We start from the raw sequence: 17,658 nt of genomic DNA on the forward strand, positions 1-17,658 counted from the left end.
GAAAGGAAATAGTCAATCAAGTCCAGGAAGATCAGAGAGTCCCATACAGGATCAGTCCAAGGAGAAACATGCCAAGACACATATTAATCAAACTATCAAAAATTAAATACAAAGAAAAAATAAGCAGCAAGGGAAAAGAAACACATAACATACAAGGGACTCCCCATAAGGTCAACAGCTGATCTTTCAGCAGAAACTGCAAGCCAGAAGGGAGTGGCAGGACATATTTGAAGTGATGAAAGGGAAAAACCTACAAGTGACATTACTCTACCCAGCAAGGATCTCATTCAGATTCGATGAAGAAATGAAAACCTTTACAGACAAGCAAAAGTAAAGAGAACTCAGCACCACCAAACCACCTTTAAAACAAATGCTAAAGGAACTTCTCTAGGCAGGAAACACAAGAGAAGGAAAAGACCTACAATAACAACCCTAAAACAATTAAGAAAATTGTAATAGGAACATACATATCGATAATTACTTTAAATGTAAATGGATTAAATGTTCCAACCAAAAGAGACAGACTGGCTGAATGGATATAAAAACAAGGCCCATATATATGCTGTCTACAAGAGACCCACTTCAGACCTAGGGACACATACAGACTGAAAGTGAGGGGATGGAAAAACATACTCCATGCAAATGCAAATCAAAAGGAAGCTGGAGTAGCAATACTCATATCAGACAAAATAGACTTTAAAATAAAGACTATTACAAGAGACAAAGAAGGACACTATATAGTGATCAAGGGATCGATTCAAGAAGAAGATATAACAATTGTAAATATTTATGCACCCAACATAGGAGCACCTCAATACATAAGGCAAATACTAACAGCCATAAAAGGGGAAATCAACAGTAACACAATCATAGTAGGGGACTTTAACACCCCACTTCCACCAATGGACAGATCATCCAAAATGAAAATAAATAAGGAAACACAAGCTTTAAATGATACATTAAACAACATGGACTTAATTGATATTTATAGGACATTCCACCCAAAAACAACAGAATACACATTTTTCTCAAGTGCTCATGGAATATTCTCCAGGACAGAACATATCTTGGGTCACAAATCAAGCCTTGGTAAATTTAAGAAAATTGAAATTCTCTCAAGTGTCTTTTCAGACCATAACGCTATGAGACTAGATACTAATTACAGAAAAAAAACTGTAAAAAATACAAACACATACAGGCTAAACAATACACTACTAAATAACAAATAGATCACTGAAGAAATCAATGAGGAAATCAAAAAATACCTGGAAAGAGAGGAAATGAAAACACGACGACCCAAAACCTATGGGATGCTGCATAAGCAGTTCTAAGAGGGAAGTTTATAGCAATACAATCCTACCTCAAGAAAAAAAAAGCATCTCAAAACACAACTTCACCTTACACCTAGAGCAATTAGAGAAAGAAGAACAAAAAACCCAAAGTTAGCAGAAGGAAAGAAATCATAAAGATCAGATTGGAAATAAATGAAAAAGAAATGAATATGAAAAACAATAGCAAAGATCAGTATAACTAAAAGCTGGTTCTTTGAGAAGATAAACAAAATTGATAAACCATTAGCCAGACTCATCAAGAGAAAAAGGGAGAAGACTCAAATCAATAGAATTAGAAATGAAAAAGAGGTGACAACTGACACTGCAGAAATACAAAGGATCATGAGAGATTACTACAAGCAACTCTATGCCAATAAAATGGACAACCTGGAAGAAATGGACAAATTCTTAGAAATGCACAACCTTACGAGACTGAACCAGGAAGAAATAGAAAATATAAACAGACCAATCACAAGCACTGAAATTGAAACTGTGATTAAAAATTTTCCAACAAACAAAAGCCCAGGACCAGATGGCTTCACAGGCGAATTTTATGAAACGTTTAGAGAAGAGCTAACACCCATCCTTCTCACACTCTTCCAAAATATAGCAGAGGGAGGAACACTCCCAAACTCATTCTGTGAGGCCACCAGCACACTGATACCAAAACCAGACAAAGATGTCACAAAGAAAGAAAACCACAGGCCAATGTCACTGATGAACATAGATGCAAAAATCCTCAACAAAATACTAGCAAACAGAATCCAAGAGCACATTAAAAGGATCATACACCATGATCAAGTGGGGTTTATCCCAGGAATGCAAGGATTCTTCAATATATGCAAATCAATCAATGTGATAAATGATATTAACAAATTGAATGAGAAAAACCATATGATCATCTCAATAGATGCAGAAAAAGCTTTTGACAAAATTCAACACCCATTTATGATAAAATCCCTCCAGAAAGTAGGTATAGAGCAAACCCACCTGAACATGATAAAGGCCATATATGACAAACCCAGAGCCAACGTCGTTCTCAATGGTGAAAACTGACACTCTCCTCTAAGATCAGGAAAAAGACAAGGTCGCCCACTCTCAACACTATTATTCAACATAGTTTTGGAAGTTTTAGCCACAGCAATCAGAGAAATTGGAAAAGAAGAAGAAAAACTGTCACTGTTTGCAGTTGACATAATACTATACATAGAGAATCCTAAAGATGCTCCCAGAAAACTACTAGAGCTAATCAATGAATTTGGTAAAGTAGCAGTATAAAAAATTAATGTACAGAAATCTCTTGCATTCCTATGCACTAATGATGAAAAACCTGAAAGAAATTAAGGAAACACTCCCATTTACCATTACAACAGAAAAATAAAATACCTAGGAATAAACCTACCTAAGGAGACAAAAGACCTGTATGCAGAAAACTATAAGACACTGATGAAAGAAATTAAAGATGATACAAACAGATGGAGAGATATACCATGTTATTGGATTGGAAGAATCAATACTGGGAAAATGACTATACTACCCAAAGCAATCTATAGATTCAATGCATCCCTATCAAACTACCAATGGCATTTTTCACAGGACTAGAACAAAAATTTCAGAATATGTATGGAAACACAAAATACCCCGAATTGCCAAAGCAATACTGAGAAAGAAAAACGGAACTGGAGGAATCAGGCTCCCGGACTTCAGACTATTCTACAAAGCTACAGTAATCAAGACAGTATGGTACTGGCACAAAACCAGAAATATAGATCAATGGAACAGGATAGAAAGCCCAGAGGTAAACCCACACACATATGGTCACCGTATCTTTGATAAACGAGGCAAGAATATACAATGGAGAAAAGACAGCCTCTTCAAAAAGTGGTGCTGGGCAAACTGGACAGCTACATGTAAGAGAATGAAATTAGAACACTTCCTAACACCATACACAAAAATAAACTCAAAATGGATTAAAGACCTAAATATAAGGCCAGACACTATAAAACTCTTAGAGGAAAACATAGGCAGAACACTCTATGACATAAATCACAGCAAGATCCTTTTGGACCCACCTCCTACAGAAAGGTAAATAAAAACAAAAATAAATAAATGGGATATAATGAAATTTAAAAGCTTTTGCACAGCAAAGGAACCATAAACAAGATGAAAAGACAACCCTTAGAATGGGAGAAAATATTTGCAAATGAAGCAACTGACAAAGGATTAATCTCCAAAATATACAAGCAGCTCATGCAGCTCAATATCCAAAAAATAAACAACACAATCTAAAAATAGGCAGAAGACCTAAATAGGTATTTCTGCAGTGAAGATATACAGATTGCCAACAAAAACATGAAAGGATGCTCAACATCACTAATCATTAGAGATATGCAAATCAAAACTACAATGAGTTATCACCTGACACCGGTCAGAATGGCCATTTAAAAAAAATCTACAAACAATAAATGCTGGAGAGGGTGTGGAGAAAAGGGAACCCTCTTGCACTGTTGGTGGGAATGTAAAATGACACAGCCATTATGGAGAACAGTATGGAGGTTCCTTAAAAAACTAAAAATAGAACTACCATATGACCCCGCAATCCCACTACTGGGCATATACCCTGAGAAAACCATAATTCAAAAAGTGTCATGTACCACAATGTTCATTGTAGCACTATTTACAATAGCCAGGACATGGAAGCAATCTAAGTGTCCACTGACAGATGAATGGATAAAGAAGATGTGTCACATATATACAATGGAATATTACTCAACCATAAAGAGAAATGAAATTGAGTTATTTGTAGTGAGGTGGATGGACCTAGAATCTGTCATACAGAGTGAAGTAAGTCAGAAAGAGAAAAACAAATACTGTATGCTAACACATATATATGTAATCTAAAAAAAAAAATCTTTCTGAAGAACCTAGGGGTAGGACAGGAATAAAGATGCAGACGTAGAGAATGGACTTGAGAACACAGGTCAGGGAAGGGTAAGCTGGGATGAAGTGAGAGAGTAGCATTAACATATATACACTACCAAATGTAAAATAGATAGCTAGGGGGAAGAAACTACATAGCACGGGGAGATCAGCTTGGTGCTTTGTGACCACCTAAAGAGATGGGATAGGGAGTGTGGTAGGGAGATGCAAGAGGGAGCGGATATGGGGATATATGTATACATATAGTTGATTCACTTCATTATACAGCAGAAACTAACACAACCTTTTAAAACAATTATACTCCAATAAAGATGTTAAAAAAACAAAAACAAAAACAAACAAACAAAGAATTTGTATTGGTCCTATTACTCGGGGTTGGCAGGAAGACATCTTGTCGTGCTCTGCTAACGAAAGACTAGTGCTGGGTTTGATTTTTTTTAATTTGGAACTGAAAAGTTCTTTTAAAAAATTATTTACTTCACAAAGCCCTTTCCGAATCTTGAATGATAGAACAATTCTGTGATTTTTACCGTCTTTGTGCACCATCTTGCACCTCCCAGGTACTATCTGGCCTCTTCCTCCCAATACCTTGGTACTGAAAGTAACCCCTAGATCCCCAAAGATCAGCAGACTCTAGGGTCAGGTGGATCCCAAAGTCACAGCCCAAGCTGTCCAACCAAGAGGAGTGTGTAAAAGACTAGGGGATACAGGGGTGACAGGCCTTGTCAGAACCTTGTGACAGATTGACCACCACAGGGCACCGAGAAGGAGAATCTGAGGGAAGGAACATAGGCCAGGGTGGATTTAGAACGTCCAGGTCCAGCCATTACTGCCTCATCTCAGCAGATTTAGGAGTTTGTGGGTCTAAGTTTTAATCCTCCATACAATGTTTATTTAGACCCTTAGTTTTAGAGACCCTAATGAAATGTTGCATGTGTTCTTTGACCCTGCTGATCCTGGCTTGTTCTTTATTGCGCTGCAGGCATACCAACTGTCCCGGGGAAGAGTGTGGGCCATGATCATCATGCTGTGTCTCATTGTCGCCGTCCTTTCTGCCTTCCTGGACAACGTCACCACAGCGCTCCTCTTCACTCCCGTGACCATAAGGTAGGCAGAGTGGCACCGTGTGGGCATCAGGCCAGGCTCACGGCAGCGCATGCTGGCTGCTGACCTTGCCCTCCACCCGTGTGCTTGGGTCCGGCCTGCACACCCACTGGGACTATGGCTCTGTGTGCACGGCTGTGACAGTGGCAGTGGTGGTTGCAGAAACGCTGCAGGAGTCAGCACACATGGGCCTTTGTGTCCTGTGGGCCAGACCATCAGGGGCCAAGAGTTCTGGTCCGTGGGCTCCGTGGGGCGCTCATACAGAGGGTGGGAGGTGGGGCTGCTGTCCTGCTCTGGCAGGCTCCTCGTGGGAGGATTGGACCTGGCAAGGCCTTGCAAGGTAACTTTGGGAAAGAGAAATTCAGTTTGATTCTATTTTGCTCCTTTTAATTCCACCCACTTCCTTTGTTTGACATTCACCGAGCACCACAGGCTGATTACCTGGAGCCTCCTGGGGCTTCGGCTTCAGCCTGTCATTGTGCAGCCCCTTCCAAGGTCATGGACGTACACTTGTATCTAGACTTTATGTTCTTTATTTTAAAGATGGTTCCCAGCATATCATGGTCTTCCCCTGCTTAGACCCATCATGTGCTGGTGCTGGCTGGTCCTGGGGAGACTGAGGGGACACAGGTATGGCTGGTGGTTTCTGGGAAGCTAGGTAGTGAGGACCTTTAGACAAGTCACTTGAGCTGCACTGATCTGGGTTGTACCATCAAAGATGGTACAGATTCTGCCAGATAAGAGATTCTGCTGCACTTGAGGCATGAGACACAGCAAGTTCAATGTCACCAGCGAGGGGCTACTTCCAGAGCTCAGGATTAATTCTGGGCAATGCCTTTGGTGTTGGAAGAGCAGTGACCCTCAGAGGAGGAGTGAGTTGGAGTGTGGGGTGGGGAGAGGAGAATGAAGGGTAGAGAGGAGCAGAGAGCGGGCAGCACCCCACGGATTGGCCTGCAGTGTTGCAAGTCAGTCTGTTGCTCAGGCTTCTGTGAGCTTGACTACATTGTCATGGCCCACGTGCAAATATAGATTAGAGGGGAGGGACGCTGGACTCAGCGTTCCTGCACAGGGGGCATAGCACCTTCCAGTACCCAGGGTTCTTCTGAGGGTAAATGGGGGATGGAGGGTGTTGTAAACTGTAGCACATGCTAAAACCAACCCTGCCCCTAGGACACCTCAGGGGGCAAGAGGCAGTTCACACCCACTCCACTTCAACCAGGGCAACTCTGCTGCTGACACTGGTGTGAAAATCATCTCACAATGTGCCAGATTCCAGCATGTCACTGCACTCTCTGATGATGGCACCCATGTTCTCAGCATCCCTGTATAACCTGGGCAGCTGAGGGTTGTCTCAGCCTTGCTGGGCTTTGTTTATTTCCTCAGTGTTCTAGGAACTGGCTTTGTAATTTTATGTGAGAATAGCAATTCCATTTATTAGTCTAAAAATTACATCTTTCAAGATCGAAATGTTGGTGTGCTCAGATTCACTGTTTATACTACCATATTCTTCACGACTCTATAAGCTTAATCACATTTCTTCTGCCTTTGTCTGGATTGAGTAGTGCTAGCCTTTACAGTTAAACAGCCAGATCTGGCGTTGTTCATTAGCACACGCTAATCCTTTTCTTGCTAGAAGCAGAGCCGGGGCCTCCTAAGCTGACAGCTCCTGCTGCTGATTGGGGTCTGATCCTGTTTTTTGGATTCATCCCTGTCCCTGGTCCCTGGACACCGCTCCCTTCTCAGCTTCCACATGGTTCTGTAGGCCAGTCCCCCTCAGAAGAGCTGCTGGCTGCACTCTGAGCTGGGAGGTGGTAGAAAGGACCCTTGAGGGACTTCCCAGACTCTGCGCTTCCACTGCAGGGGGCATGGGTTCAATCCCTGGTCAAGGAACTAAGATCCTGCGTGCCGCAGAGTGGCCCCCCCCAAAAAAGAAAGAAAGGACCCTTGAATGCAGCAGAGACCCCCCTCGCCGCCAACTTCCAGACCCAGGCCTGGCTTCTGTAAGGAAGTGGGCAATGTGATGGGCAGGTGGAGGAGGAAATACCATGAGGTATTTCCTAAACTTTCTTTAGAGCAGCCTTTTCTCAACTGTGTGCTCAGTGGACCCACTTGAGGAGCTCTAAACGCTGCTGCCCAGGCCCAGGCCCAGGCCCAGGGATTGATCTGTCATGAGCTAGGCAGAAAGACTGTCAAGATTCCCAGACAAATCTAGTGTGTAGCCGAGGTGGAGAACCACTGCTGTAGAGTGTGTGCTCCTTGTTAATATTAACCTTAGGGCCTAAGCATTTGAAAAGTGTAAGGTGGGTAAGGAGCTAGGTTGGCAGGCATGGTGTGAGCCACTGGGTGGCGGTGCTTTCTGCTCTAGCCTCACCCTACTCAGAGGGGTCTGGTGGCAAAGACGCATTCATCTGTGCCAGGGCCTGCCCTGCACAGGGTCCTGCACCCCTGCTTCCTCCAGACCTATGGGGGCGAAGCAGGAGTATATTTTCACACGGATGGTTCAGATGGGTTGTATGTTAACTTTCAGAGAAATCTAATGCTGAGAGTCAACTTTATCTAGTAGCTCTGTAGCACTGTTGTCGTTTTTTACCCCTCAGCATTGCCCTTCTCACAGGTGTGTGTGCGCGTGCATGTGCACGAGCACGTGCACACACATGCCTCCCTTGTACAAGCAAATGCTTAAAAAAAATTTAAGTCTCACATGGGCCATTCACGATGTGAATAGCGGGACTGTTTTCATTTTACTCCATTCATGACAGATTGTGTGAGGTGCTCAATCTTGATCCAAGACAAGTCCTGATTGCAGAAGTGATCTTCACAAACATTGGAGGAGCTGCCACTGCCATTGGGGACCCACCAAATGTCATTATTGTTTCCAACGAGGAGTTGAGGAAGATGGTAGGTATCAGTATAACAGGGTTGCTTCCAATAAATATAAGTGTGCAGCTTACCTGCACACTTAATAAAATTTTACCCTAAATGGATGTCACTTCTTCATATGAAGTGCTCTTGGTCATCTTGAGAGTGGGAAGTTAGGTGACTGATCCTCTAATTTAGAGTTAAGTGGTCTGAATTGATTTCATTCTTTTTTTTTTTAACATCTTTATTGGAGTATAATTGCTTTACAATGGTGTGTTAGTGTCTGCTGTATAACAAAGTGAATCAGTTATACATACACATGTATCCCCACATCTCTTCCCTCTTGTGTCTCCCTCCCTCCCACCCTCCCTATCCCATCCCTCTAGGTGGTCACAAAGCACCGAGCTGATGTCCCTGTGCTATGTGGCTGCTTCCCACTAGCTATCTATTTTACATTTGGTAGTTTATATATGTCAATGTCACTCCCTCACTTTGTCCCAGCTTATCCTTCCACATCCCCATGTCCTCAAGTCCATTCTCTACGTCTGCATCTTTATTCCTGTCCTGCCCCTAGGTTCTTCAGAACCTTTTTTTTTTTTTTTTAGATTCCATATATATGTGTCAGCATATGGTATTTGTTTTTCTCTTTATGACTTACTTCACTCCATATGACAGATTCTAGGTCCATCCACCTCACTACAAATAACTCAATTTCATTTCTTTTTATGGCTGGGTAATATTCCATTGTATATACGTGCCGCATCTTCTTTATCCATTCATCTGTCGATGGACACTTAGGTTGCTTCAATGTCCTGGCTATTGTAAATAGAGCTGTAGTCAACACTGTGGTACATGACACTTTCTGAATTATGGTTTTCTCAGGGCATATGCCCAGTAGTGGGATTTCTGGGTCATATGGTAGTTCTATTTTTAGTTTTTTTTTTTTTTTAACATCTTTACTGGAGTATAATTGCTTTACAATGGTGTGTTAGTTTCTGCTTTATAACAAAGTGAATCAGTTATACACATACATATGTTCCCATATCTCTTCCCTCTTGCATCTCCCTCCCTCCCACCCTCCCTATCCCACCCCTCTAGGTGGTCACAAAGCACCGAGCTGATCTCCCTGTGCTATGTGGTTGCTTCCCACTAGCTATCTATTTTACGTTTATCTATTTTATGTCCTATGCTGTTCTCCATAGTGGCTGTATCAATTTACATTCCCACCAACAGTGCAAGAGGGTTCCCTTTTCTCCACACCCTTTCCAGCATTAATTGTTTGTAGATTTTTTGATGATGGCCATTCTGACCGGTGTCAGGTGATACCTCATTGTAGTTTTGATTTGCATTTCTCTAATGATTAGTGATGTTGAGCATCCTTTCATATGTTTGTTGGCAATCTGTATATCTTCATTGCAGAAATGTGTATTTAGGTCTTCTGCCCATTTTTGGATTGGGTTAATTGTTCTTTTGATACTGAGATGCATGAGCTACTTGTATGTTTTGGAGATTAATCCTTTGTCTGTTGCTTCATTTGCAAATATTTTCTCCCATTCTGAGGGTTGTCTTTTCATCTTGTTTATGGTTTCCTTTGCTGTGCAAAAGCTTTTAAGTTTCATTACCATACTGTCTTAATTACTGTAGCTTTGTAGTATAGTCGGAAGTCAGGAAGCCTGATTCCTCCAGCTCTGTTTTTCTTACTCTAGATTGTTTTGGCTATTCGGGGTCTTTTGTGTTTCCATACAGATTCTGAAATTTTTTGTGCTAGGTCTGTGAATAATGCCATTGGTAGTTTGATAGGGATTGCATTGGATCTGGAGATTGCTTTGGGTAGTATAGTCATTTTCACTATGTTGATTCTTCCAATCCAAAAACATGGTATATCTCTCCATCTGTTGGTATCATCTTTAATTTCTTTCAACAGTGTCTTATAGTTTTCTGCATACAGATCTTTTGTCTCCCTAGGTAGGTGTATTCCTAGGTATTTTATTCTTTTTCTTGCAATGGTAAATGGGAGTGTTTCCTTAATTTCTCTTTCATATTTTTCATCATTAGTGTATAGGAATGCAAGAGATTTCTGTGCATTAATTTTTTAAACTGCTAGTTTACCAAATTCATTGATTAGCTCTAGTAGTTTTCTGGTAGTGTATTTAGGATTCTCTATGTATAGTATCATGTCATCTGCAAAGAGTGGCAGTTTTACTTCTTCTTTTCCAACTTGGATTCCTTTTATTTCTTTTTCTTCTCTGATTGCTGTGACTAAAACTTCCAAAACTATGTTGAATAATAGTGGTGAGAGTGGGCAACCATGTCTTCTTCCTGATCTTAGTGGAAATGGTTTCAGTTTTCCATCACTGAGAACGATGTTGGCTGTGGGTTTGTCATACATGGCCTTTATTATGATGATATAAGTACCTTCTATGCCTACTTTCTGGAGGGTTTTTATCATAAATGGGTGTTGAATTTTGTCAAAAGCTTTTTCTGCATCTATTGAGATGATCATATGGTTTTTCTCCTTCAATTTGTTAATATCGTTTATCACATTGATTGATTTGCATATATTGAAGAATCCCTGCATTCCTGAGATAAAACCCACTTGATCATGGTGTATGATCCTTCTTATGTGCTGTTGGATTCTGTTCACTAGTATTTTGTTGAGGATTTTTGCATCTGTATTCATCAGTGATATTGGCCTGTAGTTTTCTTTTCTTGTGGTATCTTTGTCTGGTTTTGGTATCAGAGTGATGGTGGCCTCGTAGAATGAGTTTGGGAGTGTTCCTCCCTCTGCTATATTTTGGAGGAGTTTGAGAAGGATAGGTGTTAGCTCTTCTCTAAATGTTTGATAGATTTCGCCTGTGAAGCCATCTGGTCCTGGGCTTTTGTTTGTTGGAAGATTTTAAATCACAGTTTGAATTTCAGTGCTTGTGATTGGTCTGTTTATTTTTTCTATTTCTTCCTGGTTCAGTCTCAGAACTTTGTGCTTTTCTTAGAATTTGTCCATTTCTTCCAGGTTGTCCATTTTATTGACATATAGTTGCTTGTAGTATTCTCTCATGATTCTTTGTATTTCTGCAGTGTCAGTTGTTACTTCTCCTTTTTCATTTCTAATTCTGCTGATGTGAGTCTTCCTTTTTTTCTTGATGAGTCTGGCTAATGATTTATCAATTTTGTTTATCTTTTCAAAGAATCAACTTTCAGGTTTATTTATCTTTGCTATCATTTCCTTCATTTCTTTTTCATTTATTTCTGATCTGATCTTTATGATTTCTTTCCTTCTGCTAACCTTGGGGTTATTTTGTTCTTCTTTCTCTAATTGCTTTAGGTGTAAAGTTAGGTTGTTTATTTGAGGTTATTTTGTTTCTTGAGGTAGGATTGTATTGCTATAAACTTCACTCTTAGAACTGCTTTTGCTGCATCCCATAGGTTTTGGGTCATCATGTTTTCATTGTCAATTGTTTCTAGGTATTTTTTGATTTCCTCTTTGATTTCTTCAATGATCTCTTGGTTATTAAGTAGTGTATTGTTTAGTCTCCATGTGTGTGTATTTTTTACAGATTTTTCCTGTAATTGATATCTAGTCTCATAGCATTGTGGTCGGAAAAGATGCTTGATACGATTTCAATTTTTTTAAATTTACCAAGGCTTGATTTGTGACCCAAGATTTGATCTATCCTGGAGAATGTTCCCTGAGCACTTGAGAAGAAAGTGTATTTTGTTGTTTTTGGATGGAATGTCCTATAAATATCAATTAAGTCCATCTTGTTTAATGTATCATTTAAAGCTTGTGTTTCCTTATATATTTTCATTGTGGATGTTCTGTCCATTGGTGAAAGTGAGGTGTTAAAGTCCCTTATTATTATTTTGTTACTGTCGATTTCCCCTTTTATGGCTGTTAGCATTTGCCTTATGTATTGAGGTGCTCCTATGTTGGGTGCATAAATATTTACAATTGTTATATCTTCTTCTTGGATTGATCCCTTGATCATTATGTAGTTTCCTTCTTTGTCTCTTGTAATAGTCTTTATTTTAAAGTCTGTTTTGTCTGATATGAGAATTGTTACTCCAGCTTTCTTTTGATTTTCATTTGCATGGAATATCTTTTTCCATCCCTTCACTTTCAGTCTGTATGTGTCCCTAGGTCTGAAGTGGGTCTCTTGTAGACAGCATATATATGGGTCTTGTTTTTGTATCCATTCAGCCAGTCTGTGTCTTTTGGTGGGAGCATTTAATCCATTTACATTTAAGGTAATTATCGATATGTATGTTCCTATTACCATTTTCTTAATTGTTTTGGGTTTGTTATTGTAGATCCTTTCCTTCTCTTGTGTTTCCTGCCTAGAGAAGTTCCTTTAGCATTTGTTGTAAAACTGGTTTGGTGGTGCTGAATTCTCTTAGCTTTTGCTTGTCTGCAAAGTTTTTAATTTCTCTGTTGAATCTGAATGAGATCCTTGCTGGGTAGAGTAATCTTGGTTGTAGGTTTTTCCCTTTCATCACTTTAAATATATCTTGCCACTCCCTCCTGGCTTGCAGAATTTCTGCTGAGAAATCAGCTGTTGACCTTATGGGGATTCCCTTGTATGTTATTTCTTGCTTTTCCCTTGCTGCTTTTAATATTGTTTTGTTTGTATTTAATTTTTGATAGTTTTTTAAATATGTGTCTTGGCATGTTTCTCCTTGGATTTATCCTGTATTGGATGCTCTGCATTTCATGGACTTGATGAGTATTTCCTTTCCCATATTAGGGAAGTTTTCAACTATAATCTCTTCAAATATTTTCTCAGGTCTTTTCTTTTTCTCTTCTTCTTTTGATACCCCTCTAATTCGAATGTTGGTGCGTTCAGTGTTGTCCCAGAGGTCTCTTTGACTGTCCTCAATTTTTTTCATTCTTTTTTCTTTATTCTGCTCTGTGGTAGTTATTTCCAGTATTTTATCTTCCAGGTCACTTATCTGTTCTTCTGCCTCAGTTATTCTGCTATTGATTCCTTCTAGAGAATTTTTAATATCATTTTTGTGTTGTTCATCATTATTTGTTTGCTCTTTATTTCTTCTAGGTCCTTGTTAACCGTTTCTTGTATTTTCTCCATTCTACTTCCAAAATTTTGGATCATCTTTACTATCCTTACTCTGAATTCTTTTTCAGGTAGATTGCCTATTTCATCTTCATTTGTTTGGTCAGGCCTATTTTTACCTTGCTTCTTCATCTGCTGCATATTTCTCTGTCTTCTCACTTTGCTTAACTCACTGTTTTGGGGGTCTCCTTTTTGCAGGTTACACGTTCGTAGTTCCTGTTGTTTTTGGTGTCTGTCCCAGTGGCTAAGGTTGGTTCAGTGGGTTGTGTAGGCTTCCTGGTTGAGGGGACTGGTGCCTGTGTTCAGGTGGATGAGCCTGGATCTTGTCTTTCTGGTGGGCAGGGCTGCGTCCGGTTGTGTGTTTTGGGGTGTCTGTGAACTTATTATGATTTTAGGCAGCCTCTGCTAATGGGTGGGGTGGTGTTCTTGTCTTGCTAATTGTTTGGCATGGGGTGTCCAGCACTGTAGCTTGCTGGTCGTTGAGTGAAGCTGGGTCTTAGCATTGAGATGGAGATCTCTGGGAGAGCTCTTGCCGTTTGATATTACATGGGGCTGGGAGGTCTCTGGTGGACCAATGTCCTGACCTTGGCTCTCTCACATCAGAGGCTCAGGCCTGACACCCGGCCGGAGCACCAAGACCCTGTCAGCCAGATGGCTCAGAAGAAAAGGGAGAAAAAAAAAAAGGAAAAAAATTATTAAAATATAAAAAAAATATTAAAAATTAAAACGTATTTAGGGAAAAGAAAGAAAGAAAGAAGAGAACAATGGAACCAATAAACAAATCCACCAATGATTACAAGCATTAAAAACTATACTACAAAAATGAAAAACAAAAACGGACAGACAGAACGCTAGGATAAATGGTAAAAGCAAAGCTATACAGACAAAATCACACAAGGAAACATGCACATACAGACTCACAAAAAGAGAAAAAAGGAGGAAAAAATATATATATAAAAGGAAGAGAGCAACAAAATCAATAAACAAATCTACCAATGATAATAAGCTCTAAATACTAAACTAAGGTAAACATAAAACCAGAAACAAATTATATGCAGAAAGCAAACCCCAAGTCTACAGTTGCTCCCAAAGTCCATTGCCTCAATTTTGGGATAATTTGTTGTCTATTCAGGTATTCCAGAGATGCAGGGTACATCAAGTTGGTTGTGGAGATTTAATCCGCTGCTCCTGAGGCTGCTGGGAGAAATTCCCCTTTCCCTTCTTTGTTTGCACAGCTCCTGGGGCTTTGGATTTGGCCCCACTTCTGCATGTAGGTTGCCTGAGGGCATCTGTTCCCCACCCAGACAGGACAGTGTTAAAATAGCTGCTGATTAGGGGGCTCTGGCTCACTCGGCCGGGGGGAGGTATGGGTATGGAATGCGGGGTGATCCTGTGGTGGCAGAGGCTGGTGTGATGTTGCAACAGCCTGAGGTGTGCCATGTGTTCTTCCAGGGAAGTTGTCCCTGGATCACAGGACCCTGGCAGTGGCAGGCTGCATAGGCTCCCAGGAGGGGAGGTGTGGATAGTGACTTGTGCTTGCACACAGGCTTCTTGGTGGCTGCAGGATCAGCCTTAGCATTTCATGCCAGTCTGTGGTGTCCGCACTGATAGCTGCAGCTCGCGCCCAACTCTGGAGCTCATTTAGGCGGTGCTCTGAATCCCATTTCCTTGTGCACCCCCAAAACAATGGTCTCTTGCCTCTGAGGCAGTTCCAGACTTTTTCCTGGACTCCCTCCTGGCTAGCTGTGGCACACTAGCCCCCTTCAGTCTGTGTTCACACAGCCAACCCCAGTCCTCTCCCTGGGATCTGACCTCTGAAGCCTGAGTCTCAGTTCCCAGCCTCCACCCACCCCGGCAGGTGAGCAGACAAGCCTCTCAAGCTGGTGAGTGCTGGTTGGCACAGATCCTTTGTGTGGGAATCTCTCCACTTTGCCCTCTACACCCCTGTTGCTATGCTCTCCTCTGTGGCTCTGAAGCTTCCCCCTCGCCAACCCCCGTCTCCACCAGTGAAGGGGCTTCCTAGTGTGTGGAAACCTTTCCTCCTTCACAGCTCCCTCCCAGAGGTGCAGGTCCTGTCCCTATTCTTTTGTCTCTGTTTTTTCTCTTTTTTTTTGCCCTACCCAGGTACGTGGGGAGTTTCTTGCCTTTTGGGAAGTCTGAGGTCTTCTGTCAGCGTTCAGTAAGTGTTCTGTAGGAGTTGTTCCACTTGTAGATGTATTTTTGATGTATTTGTGGAGAGGAACGTGATCTCCACGTCTTACTCCTCTGCCATCTTGAAGGTCCTCCCTGATTCTGCCTCATTTCATTCTTATTCTGATAAAATTTTAAGAAAATGATTACATTTTCTATTTAGTCATAGTATATTATATTAATGGGAACTGAGGTTTTTTGAAACTAATATTAAGAATAAAATGATTTGTCCCCTCTTGCTTTTCAACTGAGGTGGATGAATTCACTGATGAAGAACGTAAGAATTTTTTTAAAAAATAGTGTTAGAAAATGAAGCTCTTTAGGGATTTTTGGAAAGCTGTTATAAATATTAATATATAATTTCTTCATACACTAAAATAAAAACAAAGTGTTAAAGAGAATGCAAATGGTATTTTACATATCTTAGAGTTAAAATCACATTTTACAATTAGTTTTCATTTGTCGTTCTTTGGTCATTAGAATTTTCCCAATATCTCTTCTCTGAAGTATCAGTAAAAATGCTTCGAAATTGGTGTCATTTATTATAGATGATATGTTTATGCCTGTGTGTCTGTGAAGTGTGTCAGTTTGTTTGTGTATATGTGCTGTCTTTCATAAAAATATTTAAGCCTTTGAGACTTCATGGCTCTAAGGTGTTGATGGCCATTTTGTGGGCCCACTACGTTCTAGAGATTCAGGGTATAACTTAGATACTTTAATACTTAAACTTTAATACTCCCTGGTTGCCCTGGAAAACCACCTGTGACACTTCACTGGTCTTGCTGCATGAGCTAAGCAGCAGGCCCCCCATCATGTCACATGAGCACACCAGAAAGTGGTAGAGCCCCGTGATCTGCCTTGGGGGCACCTATCACTCAGGATAGGCTGCATATGCATGGGAGAGCACTATTTTCAGAGAAAAATATTGTTTTATTATTTTTATTTTACAATAATACATTTATTTTAGAAAATGTAAATCACACACACACCACAAATAAAAAAAGTGTCATAATCCCACTACCCAGAGATAAATCCTCTTAATATTTTGGTGCATGTAGTCTCTGAGAATGTTTGTATGTGGATATACAGGATAAAAAAGGCTTCTTCTCTGGCCAAGATGGAGTAACAGGGACTGTATTTACCCTCTTGCTTGAGACATCCAAAAAGAAAATAAACCAAAATCCAAAAAACAAAACCAGGAACAAACCAAAACCAGACAGTGGTAATCAAGATACTGGATATCAGGTAAAAAAGGGCAGTGATCCCTGAGAAATGGGAAACAAATGAAATGAGCCTATGATTGCCCCAGCTCACTGCATTAAGAGACTTTCCAGGATGCAGGGCAGGGAGAGAGAACCCATGTGGATCCCACCAGATTCCTGGAGTTGAGGGGATAGAACTGACTCTGGAGAGACCAAAGCAGGTAAAATTTCAAGACAGAGAACCAGAGAGGAAAGAGCTGCACAGAGAGAGAGGGAAACTCCCTGTGGCCAGGGGAAGAACAACACAAAAAGATTAGAAGAAAGAGTGCTTGATACACTCAGGGCCAGGAATAATGTCTGTTCCTGCCAGGAAGACTGTAAACTTCTTAATTTATGAGGCATTGGATAGAGTACACTGAAGGGTCTTGCCTCATATTGGTGAGTAATTAGCTCTAGACTGAACACTGCCCTGATTCCACCTAATAAATCTTAAAATAAAGACCCCAAATAATCAAATTGTTTCTAAGTAGTTTAACTGCATCCAAGAACAAACCTCAAGAATCTAGGAATCCAACAGCATACAAGGTAAAATTCACAATATCTGACATCCAATCAAAGATTACCAGGCATGCAAAGAAGCAAGAAAATTTGACCTATCACGAGGAGAATATGAAAAAAACCATTTGAAATCAACCCAGAATAGACAAAAGTGTTAGAATTAACAGACAAGGGCATTAAAACTGTTATTATAACTGTATTCCAGATGTTCATTAAGTTAAGCAGAAGCATGAAAGATATTTTTTTAAAAGGCCCAAATCAAACTTCTAAAGAGGAAAAGTATAATGTATGAGATAAAAATCTCTTGTTAGGATTAAAAAGGCAAATTAAGAATTACAGAAGAAAAGACTAGTTAACTTGAAGACATAGGTCCAAAGTAAAACCGAGTGAAAAGTAATGAAAAGC

The 17,658-nt window shown here is 40.4% G+C and overlaps 1 protein-coding gene across 5 annotated transcripts in view; it reads left to right on the forward strand.

Moving 5' to 3' along the window:
- The window catches only part of OCA2 (OCA2 melanosomal transmembrane protein), a 299,171-nt gene that overhangs the window by 137,705 nt on the left and 143,808 nt on the right, over positions 1 to 17,658 (forward strand). For all 5 annotated transcript variants that reach the window (XM_061199031.1, XM_061199036.1, XM_061199032.1 and 2 more), the window contains 2 exons: positions 5,254 to 5,378; positions 8,135 to 8,273. In XM_061199031.1, the coding sequence (XP_061055014.1) occupies positions 5,254 to 5,378; positions 8,135 to 8,273 (264 nt within the window). The remainder of the gene's footprint in view (positions 1 to 5,253; positions 5,379 to 8,134; positions 8,274 to 17,658) is intronic.

Source organism: Eubalaena glacialis, chromosome 1, assembly GCF_028564815.1.
Source record: "Eubalaena glacialis isolate mEubGla1 chromosome 1, mEubGla1.1.hap2.+ XY, whole genome shotgun sequence".
Classification (NCBI taxonomy): Eukaryota; Metazoa; Chordata; class Mammalia; order Artiodactyla; family Balaenidae; genus Eubalaena; species Eubalaena glacialis.